Genomic DNA, 20,206 nt, shown 5'->3' with positions numbered 1-20,206 from the left:
TTTGTTCTTTCTTGGTTTTAGTCTTCTGCTAAAAATTGTGTATTATATACAGATTTCTTGTGATATCCTTTTCTTTTTTGTATTTACCACACTTGATAGAAAAAACACTCACTTAATTAGAATAAATAAAAACACTCAAGTGCTGCGAGGAGTCGAAGAACTCAAGTGCTCCAACTTTTTTCTTTTTATCGCTGGGAATCAAACTCAACATCAGAGAGCTTACAATATTCACATACCATGTGCTCAAATGTTCAAAGATAAACATTTGTAAATAAACTATTTCACCCAGTTACAAAAAATTTATTGTCTAATATCAAGAGGCAACATGCAGTTTACTAATCAAAATCTTGGAGCCACTAATGTCTGATTGTCATGTAGCACTATCAATAAGCATATGTTTGGCACCTGTGAAGCACAATGGTTTTATCCTCTCCTAATGGAAACAAACTAAATACAACCATCTTTTAGTTCACTTTGTTTTCTTCTTCATTCACTTCATATTCTTTATCATCGCCATCCTCATCATCATCCTCATCATCAGGTTTACTAGGGAATCTGCTTAGCTCCAGTCTACCTTCATCATCCATGAACTCAAGCCCAAACTTTGTGTTACGCTGCTTAACCAGAAGCCAACGCAGTAGTTTGTCTTCCTTATTTAGGTAATGCAGCTCTTTGTTGATTTCTGGCGTAGCCATCATGCTCACTTGCATCAGTTGGCCCTGCATTCATTAAAAACAGAAAACATCAACACATTACTTAACAGTTGCATCATTCCCATTCGATGTTAGAGAAGAACATGCAACTCCTGTTGCAGACAAAGGCCGACTTTCAAACTAAAGATATGTACGTTAGCTGAAACTTCATCAGCAGCATGTGGAAAACAAAACATTTGGTAACACTGAGTGCAAAAGTAATATTCATAAGGGGAATTCCAAAGAGCTTTGTTTAGAGTTTATTTAGATTTATTATAACATGACATATGTACCTTTCAGTGGAAGTTTCATAGCATACCCATAAATTGATTTCATCCAAGATAGTTTATAAAAACAGTTTATGAAAGGTTATTTCTTGTACCCATTTTAATTCTATCCGACCACAATTCAATATTTACAAAGGGAAAAAAACATATTGAAAACACAAATAGTTTTTCAACATATATTTCCAAATGGAAAAAATCGTATTACTATTACAGCATGAGGAACAATGAATGCAACACTTACCTGATAAAATCGGCCATCAAGCTTTTTCACTCCATAGCCCAACTGAACTGATCCGAAACTCTTAACTTCAGTGACAACCCCATTTCTTCTACAGATGTGTTTTCCAATCCTTGCAACTAAACCGATTAGGGCTTCTTTTTTAACAGTGGGCTTGAATAGAAGCATGCAATCATAAGGAGGCATTGTTTTGACTTCTTCCTCCAACCACTATTTGCATCATCATATACCAAATTAATCAACAAGTTTAAAGAAATGTTGGTAACTAACAGTCATAATTCAAATTATGCAATCAAATATGAATCATCAGCATTGCATAAATGTAGGTTTGTTTGAAACAAAATAGGAAAGTAGTGGTTCCATCGGAAAACGAGAGTGGCACAAACAATGACAGCTCCACTTAAACGAAGAATGCGTGCATCAATTCAATATGTAGAAAACATGTGAACTAAAGTTGTCAAAACAAGCAAACTCAGCTCACCCTAGTTGGCTCACCATGGGTTGGTGGTAAAAGTGAATCTGCGAGGCTGGCTCACAAACCCGATATTTAGGCAAAAAGTCATCCGATCTAAAGATTAAAACAATGTGTGATTTGGTTCAGCGGAAATTACTTTAAAAAAAAATCCGATTAAATGCAGTTTGAATTGGATCTGCTGGTTCCATTTTTACCAATTCACAAATTGTATAAAAGCATATATAATTAAGAGTAATGGTAGACATGTAGTTTAGATCTTAAAGTGGAAAATTAATCGCAAGAGATATTTATATAAAATGACTAAAACCATTCTAATCAGAAAGCACAGTGATTTAAACCTCTCATTTCACAAGTAACATCTTCAATTCCAGAAGAGTTGACACAACACAATTGCATCGTAAGATATCAACTACATTTGTGAGGGATTAACATAAACAAGGGAAGTAACTAACATAAACTTGAGGATACAAGTTGAAGGAACATATCTTCCTTAATTGAATGGGTTATTTGGGTTCAGTTCTAACATTAAATATTATATTTATCATAATGCATTAACAGGTGAAAAAGAACTCACAAATCAACACTTAGAAAACTCTGACAACTACAAAATACTCAATAAATTAACAAGTTCCTAACCTGAACATTTCTCTCATACATTTAATCTAAGCATAATCATAATCTTATAAACATCTTAGTTTTTTTAGCACAATTCAGTATACTAAAAATAAAAAAATAAAAAACCTTTCTTTAGATGCGGTTAATAGAAAATTGTATGTAAATTGAGCATATCATTTGCGTGCATTTTTAAGTTCGGTATCAATTCTTTGACAACTGAATTTCAAAAATTATCAGCAATTTGGCACTCTTAAGGGTTGGTATTGAAATCGAAACTTAGAAACCACACACAGAAAAATAGATATTAAAAATTGGGAACTATATAAAAGAGAGAGAGAGAGAGAGAGAGAGAGAGAGAGAGAGATACCTACAGGTTTGGAAACGTCGGCGAGACAAGACGGCGACGACCGAGACTGTGCGAGCTTTTGCTTTTGTTTGTGTGAAGAGAGAGAGAGAGAGAGAAGAGTGTAATTTTGCAGGCTGAACCAAACAAAATTATCAAAGCAGATTGAACCGGCCGGTTCAACCCGTCCGGTCCAGTCACCATGCACTATTTTTTCTTTTTTATTAGCATTTTTTATTTTATTTTTAAATTTAAATAAACCATAAATTTAATCCATAGTAGAATTTCTTCATCTCCGTCTCATAAGTCCTAGCTCAACCGGCAAAGAATGTCGAAATTGTTAGGCGGGACGTCGTAGCCCAGGTTCGAACCTGGGGATCTCACAATTATGTGAATTTAATTTCAGTGGATTTACCACTTCATCTAAGATTATAAAAAAAAATAAAAATTCTTCATCTCCAATTTTATCTTTCTATACAAAAACATGTACCGTAGTTCTAAAATATACAAAATTCATCAATTTATGAAAATCTGTCATGTTAGTTTTGACAACTTAATAACAAAAACTAAATTGACAAATTTTATATACTTTAAAAATATTAATTATATTTATATATTTTACAAACTAAATTCGAGAGAATGTGATACTTTATGGAAACTATATAGCTAATTGACAATGTTGAGATTGTTAGGATCAACATTTTTTGTGATTTCATATAATCTCCTCTATATTTATATGAGTTTTTAGGTGGTGTTTGTCATTCTAGCTAAAATTTAAAAATAAATAATATAATAAGTATCAAAGTAAAAATATTTTTGGTCACATTGTCCATTGGATTTTGACACCAAAAAAAGACTTGACCAAAACTTGTTTCTTTAGGATGAAAAACACATGATCAAAACATGAGGTTCTAAAGACAGTAATCAAAGCTTGTTCTGAAGGAAGTTGTTAAAGGTTTAATTCAATGGATGAAATTGTTTTCCTTCTAGAAGCTCATTGATCCATGATACCTCATATGTTTAGAACAAGATATTATTGGCCTTAGAAACAAGATTGAAGGTATTGTACAAATGAGGGAGTTGGAGAATTTTGTAGTTCAATATCTCAGTTGTTGGGCAAATTGAGCAAATCAGTGGCACAGACCTATTTGGCTTCTGAAGAAGAAGCAGAAACCTTGAGAAACTGTGATGCATTGGAAACAAAAGTTAGTACTATCGGTGAATTGGAGGAAATTAGAGAGCTGCAAAAGGATTGTGTTAATTGCAGGATGAGAAAAATGAACTTCTGAATGGTAAGCAATTGATATCTAGAAGTCAAGATTTTAACTCTTAGCTGCAAAATTGTTTAGTGATATAATAAGTGGAGATATCGAGCGGGTCTCATTACCTTCGTTTTTAGAAGATTAATATGTTAACCGTTTAAGAAATGGAGCAGACATGACAGCTATTGGCCAAGCTTTTCTCTTCATTCTTTATCAATCTCATGACAAATCTTTAGAACAGAATTACTTAAATACACATAAATTCCGATTACATAAAACTAGTGACTACACATGTGCCATAACAACTGAGAAAAAGAAACATAAAAAACCCAGCAAAAGATGATATCCTCTACATCCTAAATTATCTTCACAAGTGTAGCTGTGTAATAGATCCCAACAAAGTATTTTGGGATATTTGCCGTCACCAAGGTAAGGAGAAAAAAAAAACTTCCTATTCTATGTGTGATCATTTCAAAAAGCCGCCTCCCTTGCGGTCTCTCAAATCGCTAGGTATGATAAATACAGAATCTACACAAAGCCCCCCTTTTGAGTGTGTACAATCAATCTGTTTCATGGAGAATCTAACTTTAGTTGTAGGTTCAGATCCACTCACAATAAACTCGCCTACCTTGTAATCAACCCAATATCCTCGTTTATGATTTCCATATGTATCATCGTGCTCAGTTTCATCCAAGCAGCACTCAGACGATGCTTGCTGACCATCCGAAGTTGACAACTGAAATATTACAGGCTTTATATCCCAACCATGGGTCTGTTCATAATTGCATACACGCCGGCCAAGCCTTTTGGAAAATCGTCCAAGGTGAAGCCTAAAGGAGAGTGTATAACTATCAGCAGGAAATGGAAAGTCGACCTCCCCATCCACTTCAAACCACCATATTTGCTGCAAATATGCTACAACATTGAACCTGAAATGAATGAAAATGGAAATGTAATTCAATACTCAGAACAGAATGAGGACAGATTAAACAAAGCAACTTAAGTCTCAAGCTTAATAGTACAAATATTTGTGAAAAGAAGCACACATAAAGCAGTAAGTTGGCATGATTTTATTTATAGAAAGTCGGAAACTGGAAAAAATTTATGATTACCAGTGTCAAACTGTCCATAATAAATTAAGTTATGCAAAACTACCTGTTGATTATTTATTAATAGAACAGACATTTCCTTTTTCAGAGAGATTAACATGTGTTACACTAGTTTTGATGTGAACGAGCCTATAATAGTTTGTCTATCTCTGTAACTCGTAGCATCATTGGCAACTAATTCCGATTCTTCTGAATCCTTTACAATGCTAAACTTTGGGAACTCAGAGATTACCCAAAAACTTAATTTAATCTTCTAAATTCCTACCATTGATTATGAAATGTTCAAATTAACTTCCTATGACAGCAAAAGTCGTAAAGAGAGGCACCCTTAGGAAGGTCATTCATAATTGCCAGTCAATGTCATCATTAAAATGTTGCAAACTTCATCTATCGTGAGAAGGCAGTATAGTTTCTAAAAATTAGAGATGAGTGTAGTATAATTTTAAGCATATTTCAAGAGAAGGGATGCAATTTATCTAATAATTAAAGCAGGAAATTCTGTCTCATCCAGATTAAGGAAGTACATGTTTGCAGATAAGTTTAATGTGCAAATACTAACATGATTTTTCATACAGAGACCTGGAAAAATATAACAAAACGTGTTCAGTGATAATTATATTTTTGGGTGAGAAAATATAGAACTTAATCAAGAACACCTTTACCGACAAGAAAATACAGAAGTAGGGCTGTCTTCACATTAGAAGTAAGCTCCAACTACCACCCATTGATTTAACATTCCCATTTCGAATAAGTTTACAACTTTTAAATAAAGCAGTTAAAAGCACAAAATGAATGAATGATAACAAGTTATAATGCACACAGAGTAAATATTCTTATATTTGAGCCAAAGAGAAATATTAGCAAGGCATTCTTTTTAAGAATGCTTCTTGAAAGGTTAATTTCTTAAAAAGTTGACATTTTTTAAGGAAAAAGTGTTCAATTTACAAGGTAACCAAATTGAGTTTTAAAAAATGAACCAATCATAAAGACTACATTCAAGAATGTCAAAAAAGTATGCTCTTAGCATTCCTGTCGAATCAAAAGAATTTAACACCATAAATATAATCCTATTTCCACTTTCTCAAAATAACAACAAAGAACAATAAGAACAAGCCAATCAGGAACCAATGAGACTATTAACAGGTAATTAGAGCACAAATTATATAACTTTGTGATAGATTAAAACACTTTGGATATTTGGATCTTAAGGTGCATTTGGAAAAGTAATTTTACAGTTCAGCTAGGCTAAGCTTATGTCATATGCACTTGTGTTTACAGTTCATATGCGGCTGGTTTCAATAGGCCTTCCATCTTAACTTATAAAAGCATCTTACAACTTATTCACAAATGTGTATGATAAACACTTACTCAAAAGGTCTTTAATTAAAGAGTTTATCCAAACACACTCTTAGATTAGAATTTACGGCACATTGAACCTACAAGTTAAGTAGTTGGAAGTTACAACATAAATCACATCGAGTACTTAATCTAGAGTTCTAGACAATTTCACCAAGGACATCTCGAGATAACAAATAACTTGAAATGTACAGTGACATCACTCCAACACAAATGCAGACTTAAAAGTTCATATCAGGCAACATTTTGTCAAAACAATATAGAACCCTAAGTAAAACAACCGAGATTGCAAGCCTAGACAAAATAACAGCACTAACTTTCATATGTGAAGTGAACTGAAAACTTAGTAACCCAACACAGGCAACAAACAAATGACATTTTTAGAAAGACCATAGAATCTTAATATCTCTTGTGCAATACAATACATAATAACGCCATCAAATTCAGAGCCATTGACACTACTCCCTCTAGTCCTATATACAAGAAAAAGTTGATCTGGTTTAAATTTTTTACCATATACATCCATTTTTGTTGACTCAACTTTCTCTAACCAGAGCGAGTAATATTTATTACTCCACATGAAGCATGAATTCAATTTCAGCTTCAACTTCAAATATAAGGAAAAACATAATTTCACTATAGTTTCCATTTTTCAAGCTCAAAATTCTTACAAAAACATAATCATAACTAAATTAAAAAAAAATGAAAACATAAGGTTTTAAGAATGTAACCTAGATTCTTCAGTTGGAACCCAAGTCCAGTATCTCCGATCATCAATTCCAGTAATCAACAAACCTTTGGCCGAAATCGACAAACAAACCCTACCAGTAACCCTATCAAGCCACAATTGCTGCAAAACAAAACCCTAATCCCATCAATAAACCAATAAAAGAAACCAATACTAACACTAAACAGTAAAAGTGTAAAACAAACCGTAATACCTTATTACCGTCATCAAACGGTAACGGTTTTGAAAGAAGAGCGTAAATATCTTTCTTAGAAAGATTCTGAAAGCGTTGAGGCATTAAACGGAGAAGACGTTGGTAGTTAGAAGGTAACTTAGATTCCCAAACGGAATCAGCGGAAGCAGCGCCGCGAAAAGCGCGATTAAGACGAGCTAAGTTACAAATCTCAGGAGGAGTAAGATGAAGAAAAACACGAGCAACACAATTTTCAGGTATATCGCCGAGACTAGGACCGATGGTCGAACCGTTGGATCCAAGGTTCGACAAAGAGGCCCCCATAACACGATAGGTTTTTTTTTTCCTTTTTCAGATCATGATGATGATGATAGAGTGTGTGTGAAGAATGTTGTTAGGGATTGAAGCAGTGTGTGTGTATGGTGGTAGTGGTTTTGGTGTGTTGTATGAGATTATTTTGTTGTTGTTGAAATTTGTGGGAAGAATGTAAGGAAAATGATTTGGTGTGTGTGGGAAGGTTGGATGCAGTGCAGTGTCGTCAACATCAGCAGCGTGTTACACGCGTTTATCTCTATTCATTGTATCCTTATCCATATATATTAATGAAATGCTAAATAGTATTTGGTGCACTCTTTAAGTCCTTAAATAGTAAGTTTTTTTATAAAAATTTTATGGAAATGCGTAAAGTCAACGTATTGTAAATTAGAGTGTTTAATTTTTTGAATAAAAAGTTTCTTTTAATGGAATGCTTAAAGAGTGCCCCGGTGAGCGCAGTTACCCAGACCCATATTAATATTACTTTGGATTCCTTTTGGTATTTTTTTCGGATAATTAATTCCATTACTATTTTGAGAAAATAAAAAACAGACATGTTTATTAATTATTGTAAAAAAATGATGTTGGTTAAAAATAACATTAATTAATTATCTCCTAAAAATATACGTACCACTACCACTTAAATAAATGGTAGGAGTATATAATTCAACATTATGTGGTAGTATGTCTTAATTAGCAGCAAGATGTTTTTCATTTCCGAAAAGAAATTGATACGTTGATTATTATAGTTTTGAAGTATATAAATGTACGCTTTTTTGTGAATATTGATATTATTTAAATAATTATACATCAAAATTTTAATAATTGTATTGTTCATTTATTAATTGTTAGTGGTGATTGACGTTGAATTTAGTAGGGAGAATCACGATTTGATTCCCACGATTGCGAGAGGGCTAGAATCAATTGTTAGTGGTGATTGACGTTGAACTTAATATGGAGAATCATGATTTGATTCCCACGATTGCAAGAGGGCTAGAATCACTTTGATGCTAAAAATGACCTCGAATCGAATTAAACGGTCCAATAAATCAGATTTTGATAAATGAATTGTACAAAAAAAAAACACTATAAAATGAATAACCATTTTCACTAATGCAAATCTCTTTGTAACAACATCACCAACCACAAAATTTACATAAATTTCTTCTTATCTAAGTAGAAGAATGCTGCTGCTGCTGTTGCTGTTGCATCTGGTGAGTATTCTGCAACTCAAGCTCCTTCTGTCTAAGCAACAAAACCATTCTATCAATTTCCAAACTCCTCCTTTCATTTTCAAGTTTATTTTTCTCCATTTCCCTTTCTTTATTACCACTAAACTTTGCCCATTTTAACCTTTGTTTTTCAATCTCAAATGCTTCAACATGATAATTTATTTGTTCTTCTGCTAATTGCACCACCCTTTTCTTCATCCATTGCTTTTTCTCCCAACTACTCTTCACTCCATCTTGCAACACATTCATCACTTCACTACTCAACTGTTGCATAACCAATGATGAAACTTTCTTTGATTTTTTCCTCAAATGATCAACATTCTCATCTTCTTCAATATTCTCATCTTCTTCCTCTTCAGAATCATCTTCCCATTCATCTTCTTCATCTTCATCTTCTTCCTCTTCACCACTTTTTCCTTTCAACTTCAACATTCCTACTCCATTTGATGAATGTAAACATTGTTGTTGCGGTTGTTGCTGCTGCGGTTGTTGATGTTGATGATGTTGTGGTTGAGTCTCTGTCTCCGTCGACGATTGTTGTTGCAAATTGTTATTGTTGTTTACATGTCCACAACTATTATGATAAGCACACATTTCTCTAAAGAAAAGATGCTTTGAATTCAAAAGTTTTCTAGCTTCATCTTTCAATTTTATAGACAAATCCATAGTATCCATCAAACTTTGATTTTCAACAACTCTACAAGCTGTTCCTTTACCAAGAATATCATTAACTCTTTTGTATCTTTTGTTCAAATCATTGAACTTATCTTCACATTGTTGAGGTGAAACATAGTAACCTTTTTCCATCATTCCTTTAGAAACTGATTTCCATTTACCTTTCTTTTGTAACAAACCATTGTTTTTCTTTTTATTATCAGTGCCTAATTCAGAAGTACCAGCTTCATCACCAATGTAATAAACAGCCATTATTAAGAGTCTTACCATTGTATCTGTCCATTTCATTCTATGCCATGGTGATCCTTTTCTTTTTGGGTCACCAATAGAGGCTTCATCTGCTCCGAAACACGGCTCATCTTCGTCGCTTAGGTTGATTTGTTGTTGTGGTTTGTTATTGTTTGTTTTTGATGAATAAGGGTAGCCTTGTTTTATTGATTGATGAGGTTGATCATATGAAACCATTTGGTGATGTTGTAAAGTGTGAGGATTTTGTTGATTTTGAAGGTTTTGTTGTTTTGAAGGGTTTTCTACTGCTAGAAATCCATTATTAATGGTAGGAAATATTCCATTGGATTCCATCAAGACTAAAAAAAATTAACTAAACAAAATAGATATACTGCGTTCAAAAAAAAAAATTATACTCGAAAAATTTACAACATTCACACACTGCGCACCAACTAGTTTTGTTAGAACCTATGGTAAAATAAAATAATTTGCAATCTTAAAACAAAAATTTAAAGAAATAGAATTAAAAAAGACATTGTTAATGCTAAGCTATGTGGTTATGACTTATTATTGAGGTTTTTGAAGTGTTGGATTGGAAGTGAAGTAAAAAGATAGAGCTGAAAAAGGAAAATGGAAGAGAAGGGTGTATTAGGATGTGTAGTGTGTATTAAAGTATTATGTATATAAAGGAAAGTGAAGCAACTGGTTTTGTTGGTGAGACAGGAAACAGCACATAGTTTTGGACTTTTGGCTTGTGTGTGCTTTTAGTATTAGAATTTAGCTAATAATAAGCCACATGTTTTGTGCAAAACTGGTTAAGTTTACTACTAATATATGCTACTACGTCCACTGAAGCGCCGTTTCAAACAGCAAACAATGATTTTTTTTTCCACCATCGGTATCGGCCCATTGAACCGTGTAATTTAATTTGAAGGTTAGTTCTGACATCAAGAAATTTCAGCCTATCACGATCGCAGTTGCGGAGAATCGAACCATAATCTTCTCTACTAAATCAAACGTCAATTACCACCGGACCAACTACCGGTCCGTAATAAAGATGCATTTTATAAATTACGTGCTTATTTCAAAGTCAGCGTTAATTACTTTTATTTGGATTTGGATACATCTAAAAAAGTCTCATATTTATTTAAAAATTAAATTTAATGCAGTTTAGATATCAAAACCGAAAACTCAAATAATGTTTAAAGCGGACAATACACACACTATTCGATCAACTGAGACTAAGCAATGGAATTGCAAAATGGTGTAATATTGGAAATTAAATATTTTGACTCAAAAACAATGGTATTGATTCAATTTATAGGGAATACATCGATCAAAATTATTATATCTTCAATTTCACTAAAAACTAATAAGGGTGAATCTGTGAACAGACTCACAGCATCCAGTTAATAGGATAAAACGGCCTAATGTCTATGACAAAGCCTACAATTGATTTGATAAAGTTCAAATGTCTGGAATAATCATGCATCCAGATTTGCAAAATTGACGGCGCTAAAGTATCGGAAATTAAATATTGTTAATCCTTTTTTTAATCATTTCTAATGTAAAATAGTAGAGATCTCTAAATAAGTTTATGGAAATACCCTACAACTAAGGTGCTCTAAACAATCAGTCAACTCATATTTTTTTATTCATACCATAAGATGAGAAAACGGTCAAATTAATTGATGACCTTTAGAGACTAGATTATTCAACACTTATAATTTCAACACTATGAAAAGATAAAGTCAACAGTTATAATTTCATTTTCAATAACAAAAATGATGATTTATTCAATCAAATGGATTTTAGGCTTAAATATTTTGTCCCACACATTTTCTTTCTTTGCAGGATTGGTCCTTGCCAATAAATTTTAGTGAGTTGAGTTTTTGAGTTTAAAAAATCTTATATCAGTAATTATAATAAAAATTGTGTATCTATAGCATGACAACAAAACAAGTCAACTTAATATAAGTGTTATGATTAAAAAACTCGTAATTTTGATCAAATAATTAAGGATAATATGTGTTCAATTCGATTATTGTGTGAATAAATGTTTTATGAGACTTTACTTATCTCGCAATAAAATTTCAAATTATCAGAGTTTTCTTCTTCAAAGAACTCGAAGGTTAACATAAAAAAAAAAAAAAAAAGAATTTGTCTTTAAGATTGATTCTTTTATTTTCTGATCCGATGTACTACATAGTTTAGGATCTTTGAGCTCCGATAAGTAAATTTATTTTTTGAAATTTGAATCTAAAACACCACAAATATTCGGTCTAACAATTTTGTTAATTAAAATTTACGAATGAGAGCTAATAAATTTTAATGAATAAGATAGCTCACATAGCCTTAAACATATGGAAATCCCCTTCACACGCACACAATTTCAGTGTACACACAGACAGTTGGCTCTCATGATCATAGGCTCCTAGTTTTGTTTTTTGTTTTTGTTTTTGCTTTTTATACATTTTGTTTAAAATAACTCAATTGGATTTATTTTTTCAGGGCATTTATAAAAAAGAAACGGAAACTAGTGCCAAAAGTAAAATGTAGACACCTGATTTAAAAAGAGACTAGGGAAGTAATTTTTCCCATTTCTGAGAGAAAGAACATAAATCCAAAAAATTAAATAACAATGCACGCCCGGTGGGACTCGAACCCACAATCGTTTAATTAGAAGTCAAACGCCTTATCCATTAGGCCACGAGCGCTTTTTGAAAATTTGTCCCCATAATATATTTATATTCAATTGTAATATTTGTTTTTAAATAATTAATTGAATTTTTTTTAACAAATATTCGATTGTAATATTATTTTTGCATCGTGTTCCACGCATATGAATTTAATACAATTGTTTTTATTGTCGCTATTATCAGGATATCTCTATATATAGTTGCATCCAAGATTGAAGAAATGCAACTCAAACAATTGTAGCTAGCTAGTTCTTTCTTTTGATCAAACAATGGCTTATGTTAAGCATGCTTTGGTTGTCATTTTTCTTGCCACATTCGGTGTGTATTTTAATTCTTTTTCTTACCATGCATTTCTTTTTACATGTTAGATACTCAAGAGAAATTATTCAGAATCAACTGATCCAAATTAATGGTTAAGTACCTAACTAACCATTGTTCTAAATGTATTATTTGCATTATTAATGTTCCCGATGAAGAAGGTAGAAGGATGTGATCCGAAATGGTGTAGTATAGGTGACATTTATAGAGGTTGTGGCAAAGATTGTGGTTGTCTCGCGTGGGGAGTTTTTGGTTGCAAAGACTAAGGAGGTTGTCTTTAGTAGGTAGACAATCGTGAAGAAGTTGCCAAGAAAAATCAGCTAATTTTAACGGGACCCGACTATTCCAAATATTGGAGAAAATTTTCTCCTCCAAAGGAGTTAGAGTAACCGACTCCCCAAGATTACCGGAAAGAGATTCATAAGCGGAATCGACCGAGAAACAACCCCCGGGCTCCAACTTCCAACACCACCGATCACCCATAGTGGAAATATAGTCACATTCCCAAGAGTAATTGCCAAAAGTTGATTAGAGTAATGCTAGGGACACACTCATTAACACACTTTTTTAACACACTCCACTAATAATTAGTCATGTCATCTATTTTATTAAGTTATTTACCTGCTATCGGTTACATTTTAAAAGAGTCTAACTTTTTATTTTATTTTTTTTATACGTGGGTTTTAACTTTTCATCTTCGCTACTCAACGCTTCACCATGGCTGCTGTCTCAACCTTTCACATTCTGGAAAATTCCACTTTGCTATAGAAGTTTTTTTAACCCAAATTAAATTAACAAACACTTTGTAAACTTCTGCAAATGAGCTCCCTGATTTTTTCCCCCTCAAATAATTGCCATTGACAACATTGAATAGAACATCCCCAAATTCCTATTGAAATTTAATCTAAAACATTCACCATAAAAAATGTTTTATACAGATTTTTAATTACAACACAAAAGATAAAATCTAGATGATGTTATGCTTCAGTATACCCAAGTTAGATAGAGACAATATTGAAAAACAATTTAGTTCTGGAAAACAAAGTAACAAAGTTGTAACCCAACCAAAATTAAAAATGGAACCCAGCTCAATATCTCATAAGAAACGAATCTCTATCTCTAAAATGAGATTCAGTAGTAGCAACAAAGACAAAGGCCACAACTTTGAGATGAAACAAATGGATGGCGGCTAAACGAGCAGATGGGACAAATCGAACCTCTCGAGAAAAACGATAGAGGTAATGTTTCTAAAACAAATCACACACAGTGGGCTAACGGTGCATGGGACAAATCAGAAGGAATGGGATCTGAAGACGAAGACGCCATGGAATGTGCAGCAACGTTGAAGTATTTCTCTTTCTTTCTTTCTTTCTTTGTTTTTTTTTTTGTTGACAAAATGTTTGTTTCTTTCTAGAATTGAACAACTGGTTACTTTGGTTACCCGATAAACAAATTAAAAAAGTGGATGACATGGCCAATTACAATTGGAATGTGTTATAAGAGTGTGTTAAAAAGTGTGACCATAGCATTACTCAAGTTGATTAACACAATCCTCCTCCCATTGGAAAAGCCTTCTTCTCCACTCTAAATTCCACACCCTCCGGCCACCCTCAACAACTCCCATTTCACTTACAAAGTGTTCTTTTTGAAGAGAAAGAGAGAATAATCTAGGAAACTTGACACTCAAACAAGTATCATGTTGCGTTAAAAACACACTTAGAGCAAGTGTACTCTAGCGCAGAAGTAGTATAAAAGATTATCGTATCCACGGGGATTAATTAACAAACACCAAACTAGTTAAGATTATTTATTATTTAAACTAACGAGTAGTTGAATTGTCATGAAAACTAAAGAGAAAATAATGACGAGTAAGAATAAGAACAAGGATAAAAACGTGAAGTTGTAAACCAATAGAGAGAGGTCTAGGGTCATGGTTTCACTTGCAATATTCGGTTCCCTATGTATAGTTCCATTTGAATTCCTTTATTTTAATTCAATTACCAATCTCTTTACTAAAACTATTAATCCGTTTGGTCATTCGTGATTAATATTCTTTTTCCTAAATTAACCTTTGTTTGGTCATGCAAAGAGTTGAAATTTAAGAAAAGCATAAAGCACAAAAAGGTTGAATGATTGGAAGACTAAGATTAAGGTTTGGTCATGCAATAATCTAAGTCTCATTTATCCTATAGGTCCACCAATTAACTGCAGTACGGTCGCTGATCAATCAATTGATTGTAAACATTCATAGGTTGATCATTCCTAATCATGTGATAAAATCAATAGGATAACATTAATTGAACAAAATATCGAAATTTAAATTAGAAACTAGAACATATAAGCTAAGACATAGCAAAAGGAATTTTAATTGCAAGATTCACCATAAACCCTAGAATAGTATTTAGCTATCCATAATCAAAAAGAACACCAAAATAGAAATTAAATTCATGAAATTAAGAGTAAGAAATAACCCTAGAATGAAGAAAATATTTTGCTCCAAAGTTCCAATCTTCAATCCAAAGCTTCTCCAATTTTCCACTCTCAGCCGTGTGTTCAAACAGAAAAATAACGTTTCCTATTTATAGCTTTGTTATGCCGCCTCTGTTTCCATTTTAATTCCTTCGTCAGTAAGTCCTGATCTCTTCTTCTCATCACCGCCTTCAGCACTTGTGTTCCAATTGTGTTGCAACTTGAAGCAAGATAGACAAAATCAATAACTCTCCTTTTTTTCAATCTCTGAGACCGCCAAACAATCTCTCATAGCTAGCTGTATTCCTCTTTCCTTTCAACTTGGACAAGCTTCTTTCTTTTCATTGGGCCTTCGTGTGCCTTTCTTTTGGTCCATTCATATCTACATAAATAATATAATAATATTAAGTAATATATTAGTATTAACTAGTATAACTTACCTGTGCTATCGCCCGGGTTAATGTTTTATGAAAAATATAGATCATTTTTTTTCACACATGAAAAATATGGATTATTAAAATTTTAATATTGTGATTTTTTTAATTATTTGTAAAATTAATTTTATATTTAATGTAATAGTTTATTTAAATATGATAAAAGATTCAAATTTTGGAGATTTTAAGGAGAAATGACATAATGGAGAGTGATACTCCGCTCTCCGTTCCCAACTCACATGTTCATATATTTGTTCTTTTATTTTCATAAAAAAATGTCATTATGCAAAAACTAATCTAACGGTTAATATATTTGTTCTTAATCGTCATCTCTCTCCTTTAGACATTTGTTTTCTTCAGGAGTATTTTATCTCATGTCCCCGTGTGAAAAAATCTCACATTTGAGAAGCAAAATGGAGCGATTTTAATTTTAATATTATTTATATAAAAGTAATGAACAGTAGAATTGTTTGTCATTTGCTTGACACAAAAAAAAATTATATAATTTTTTTAAGCATATCTCATTTGTTAATGTGCAAATTTTAAAAAATATATCTATTTGTTTTTATTTTTATTTGTTTATTTTACAGTGATGTATGGAGAATAAAAATAAAGTAATACATGATATTATTGCTTTTAATTCTTTTTTTATATATATAAAATCATTGTTACTTTCCCTGCTTTCAATTGATATCGTATTTTTTATATAATAAAATCTACAAATGTATGTCTCACTCCGTGTAGGTTATTTTTTTTATCAATACCCCCGTATTTTAATATTTTGTTTGGTACAAATCACTATGTATTTTTTTTATTAGAAAAACCACGTTAAGGTAAACCATAATTAATAGAATAATAAAATGAAATAGAAAAATAATCTATGAAGTCAATTACTTCATTCCTTTTATATTTCAGACAATGACACATTTTTCTCTACTTGATAAGTATGACGTTTAAGAATAATTTTTTTTAAGCATATCAATTTCTCAATTCCACATTTTTTTAAGCATATCAATTTCTCAATTCCACATATAATATATAGATTTCTTTTTGTGTGAGAACATGCCTATAAATATAAATAATGGGGAATGATTTGAATTTATTTTTTGGTAACAAATGATTTGAAATTTTGAATTCACATTAATTGAGAGATCGTATATTAATGATTTTGAATTACTACTTGATTTGATTTAGTTGAAATCATTTGATTGATTAGTGGAATTGATTTTTTTTTAATGTTTATTTATTTTACGGTGAAAGCAACCTGTATACATGTATTAATAATAATAATATGTTAACATTATTTCTCTAAAAAATATATATTTGAAGTTTATATTGACGGTTGTTATTTTTTTATTTTATTTTGTGTCTTTCAAGTGTGCTTAATAATATGAAATGAGTTTTTTTTCTAAAAAAATAAAATGGATTGGTAAAAAAAATAAATAATAAGAATTCATAATGATTGTAAAGAGAATTGGTAATGTTGTTAAAAAATATTAAAACGTATTCGATTGTTTCATTTTGAATGATTATTTGTAAATTAGCATTAAATTTTGATTCAGAAAAACACTAAAGAAAAAATATTCCTTATATGAGTACCGCACATAAATTTTATTGAAGATGCTCTCTAAATTGCCATATAGAAAATATGTTATCAATTGTTGCCACGTAGATTATGATGAATGAGAGGATGCCACATTTGATTAATAAAAATTAAAGTTCATAAGAAAGTGACACGTAGATTTGTTTCCTTGAGAAAAAACTCTTAAACATATAAATAATAGATAATATATGGTATATATAATAATAGTTAGTAATAATAAATACTTAAGTGAAGCTGGTAATTTATATAATAATAAGTAATTATTATTCTAAAATACCACAAAAATATCTACATATAATACACTAAATTGGAGTTTATCATATCACGTACCCAATTGTCGCTCCAAAACCGCGTATTAGCACCATCCCCAACCTTACGCTCTAAGACTTCTTCCAACCAAACTTTGCCTTCCACACAATCATCAAGATCTCGCCAAGTCCCTCCACCAACGGGAGAAGCAAAATTATACTATATATGATATATGATAAATACAAAAATACATCAACTTACAAGCAATCAAATAATGACGAATTTAATATTAAAAAATTGAGATATTAGTATACTACATATATATAAAAAAAAAATTGAAAGACAACTTTTTTTAAGACAATTTGAAGAAAACTTAATATCCTCACTTTTTTATGCAGGAAAAGATTAGTCAAGGTTCGGCTGAAAATTCTCAATCATGACTCCCATTATATAAAGGGATTGACGTTAACTGACATCCAACACAGTATAAATATGTGATTTGAATTCAATTTAGATTTTTTAGTAATTATTTTCTATCACTTCCGATGAAAAACAAATTTTCTATCAGTTTTCAGATAAAAAACAAATTAGACCAAGAGTATATTTTGTGAAATGTATTGTATTTTGTATGTACAAATAACACATATCTTAAACTTGAGAGTTCCCAAATTAAAGTTTTTTTTGTCTTTGTACTGAGACACCATTTTCTTGCTCTAAAAATTTTGAGAATAAAAAAATGTCAAAGTATCCCATAAAAATATTGGTCAATTGTTTGATCATATAGTTAAGGGTTGGTGTATCATATTTGAATTTAATCTAATCTATGTCCAAAAAATTGTTAGTTTGGTCAGACAACAAATATAAGAAAATGAATTGCTGGTTGGAGGTGAGGAGGTGGTGGTGGGCTGTTGGTGATACGGTGGTGGTGAGGCTGTTGCCTATATATGACCTTTTTCGCGCGAGTTTTGATTGTTTGGAGGTGGTCTACGAGCTGAGACTCATCTGCCTAGGTTCTTATTCTATCGGTGTCCCGTCAATTTTTGACTCAACTTTTGACTCATTTTTGATTCGAGATCGAGAGTTAGTGTCTAGTGGCAACTCTATGGATTGGATTGTTGTCTTCTCTGGTGGTCTCTGAAAGCTGAGAAGTATCTTTTTAAGAACGAGATTAGAAATTGACCTCTTTTAGGTGGTGTCTGTTTTGATATTTTCATTGATGTTCCGCTTATATATGGCGTCTTTGTTTTGTAGCCTCTTTTACGGGTCTTTGTTCTTAAGCAGAGATTTGATTATTAATGTTAAGAATATAGACAGTTAGTTAATCAACTAGAGTTAGTTGATAGGTTATCAAGTTGGTTAGAAGATTAAAAAGTTAGTTAGGGAGTTAGTTATTCCAAATAGGTTCTATAAATAAGCTATTGTACATTTTACTTATTCTTTTATCAATCTATATTCATTTACTATGAATTCTTATGAGTATTTTCCTCATGAATACTCTTATACTCTCTATCTTGCTTATGAGTATAATTTTCATCCCTATGATTGATTCCATGATTCTCAACAATTAATAATGATATATTTGCCGTTAAAAAAAAACATAAGAAAGTATCATAACCACTACTAGAAAAAGTTCAAATACCGACGGAATTTAGAGACTGATGACAGTAAATTATATGATGTTTTTAGTAGTCTTTTGATAGACAAAGCATGGAAAATACTTAAGGAATGAAGTTATTTGATCAACAAGCAAGAGTTGAAGAAATTACACAAAAGGAGCTAAAACTGAAGAAAAAAGCCAAATACACCACATCGTACCAAAAACGACATAACTGGAGCTACGAGTATCAGATCGAGGCTTGTGACCATGCGTTGGAGACAAAGAGATACAACTTTCGTGTTAGAGCAAAAATCAAATTACTCAAGCCATCATGGTTACGATGGATTACATCGTGGCCGCGATGAGAAGAAACTTAGCACTCAAGAAAAGAACAAAATCTACAATTTATTTAGAACAAATCTTTTCCATCGTGCCATGATGGCCACACGATGCATCCACCGCACCACGATATAACGTGCAGCCCAAGTCTAAATTAGCTATAAATAAAGCTCTCCTCCTTCACAAATATTCATTCAAAAGTTTAGAGAACTACAAGTCTCTAAGGAGCTAAGGAGGAGAAGGGGTCCGGTTAAGGTGCATAAGCCCAAGTTTATGCACCATGCATAATTGCTATGCGCGCCCCCCATATTGCTACGCGCGCCCCCCAACTGCTACGCGCCCCCCATTTTCTAGCCCCCAATTTCTAGCGCGCCCCCCATATTGCTACGCGCGCCCCCAATTGCTACGCACCCCCCCATTTTCTAGCCCCCCAATTTCTAGCCCCCCAATTTCTAGCGCACCCCCCCAGGTTTTTTTTTTTTTTTGAGATTTCTAGCGCACCCTTCAGATTATTTTTATCACGCTTTTAATTTTGATTGATTGAATTTTATTTTATTTTATTGATTAGGGATAAATTTCAGAGTATTATGTATGGTTAATTATTTTAGTAGTTAGTTTTAAACTAAAATCATGCCAAACCATCATCGTTGTAACCGCTGCAAGCTCTTCAATCTTCTTCGCTCTCGCTATCTTCGTTTTCCAATCGGAATCTTACAAATCGATTCTCTTGAATCGAACGAAAACGAGAACG

The 20,206-nt window shown here is 32.1% G+C and overlaps 3 protein-coding genes, 1 long non-coding RNA gene and 1 other non-coding gene across 7 annotated transcripts; all 5 read right to left on the bottom strand.

Annotated features, from left to right (window-relative positions):
• Positions 1-140: 140 nt before the first annotated feature.
• On the bottom strand, positions 141-2,791 carry LOC123890683. 2 transcript variants are annotated; one of them, XM_045940340.1, is made up of 3 exons: positions 2,675-2,791; positions 1,221-1,427; positions 141-719 (listed from the first exon to the last, which is right to left on the bottom strand). In XM_045940340.1, the coding sequence occupies exons 2-3, from the start codon at positions 1,401-1,403 to the stop codon at positions 465-467; spliced, it is 438 nt and encodes a 145-aa protein (XP_045796296.1). In that variant the 5' UTR covers positions 1,404-1,427; positions 2,675-2,791; the 3' UTR covers positions 141-464. The 2 variants fall into 2 exon arrangements, with proteins under 2 accessions (XP_045796296.1, XP_045796297.1); XM_045940341.1 differs by having other exon boundaries at positions 2,679-2,791.
• Positions 2,792-4,095: 1,304 nt separating this feature from the next.
• Positions 4,096-7,832, bottom strand: LOC123889490 (F-box protein PP2-A15). Its single transcript, XM_045938838.1, has 3 exons — positions 7,319-7,832; positions 7,109-7,227; positions 4,096-4,841 (listed from the first exon to the last, which is right to left on the bottom strand). The coding sequence occupies exons 1-3, from the start codon at positions 7,619-7,621 to the stop codon at positions 4,379-4,381; spliced, it is 885 nt and encodes a 294-aa protein (XP_045794794.1). The 5' UTR covers positions 7,622-7,832; the 3' UTR covers positions 4,096-4,378.
• Positions 7,833-8,701: 869 nt separating this feature from the next.
• On the bottom strand, positions 8,702-10,408 carry LOC123889489 (putative uncharacterized protein DDB_G0287113). Its single transcript, XM_045938836.1, has one exon. It carries the CDS (start codon positions 10,099-10,101, stop codon positions 8,785-8,787), a length of 1,317 nt encoding a protein of 438 aa, XP_045794792.1. The 5' UTR covers positions 10,102-10,408; the 3' UTR covers positions 8,702-8,784.
• Positions 10,409-12,391: 1,983 nt separating this feature from the next.
• Positions 12,392-12,464, bottom strand: TRNAR-UCU. Its single transcript has one exon. It is a non-coding gene; the product is annotated as a tRNA-Arg (tRNA).
• Positions 12,465-15,061: 2,597 nt separating this feature from the next.
• On the bottom strand, positions 15,062-18,390 carry LOC123893077. 2 transcript variants are annotated; one of them, XR_006803340.1, is made up of 3 exons: positions 17,906-18,390; positions 17,601-17,738; positions 15,062-15,615 (listed from the first exon to the last, which is right to left on the bottom strand). It is a non-coding gene; the product is annotated as an uncharacterized LOC123893077 (long non-coding RNA). The 2 variants fall into 2 exon arrangements; XR_006803339.1 differs by having other exon boundaries at positions 17,601-18,390.
• Between the last annotated feature and the right edge of the window lie 1,816 nt (positions 18,391-20,206).

The sequence above is a fragment of the Trifolium pratense genome, linkage group LG6, assembly GCF_020283565.1.
Source record: "Trifolium pratense cultivar HEN17-A07 linkage group LG6, ARS_RC_1.1, whole genome shotgun sequence".
NCBI classification, from domain to species: Eukaryota; Viridiplantae; Streptophyta; class Magnoliopsida; order Fabales; family Fabaceae; genus Trifolium; species Trifolium pratense.
The sequence above is the reverse complement of the archived record's forward strand: the minus strand, read 5'-3'. Positions and strand labels throughout refer to the sequence as shown.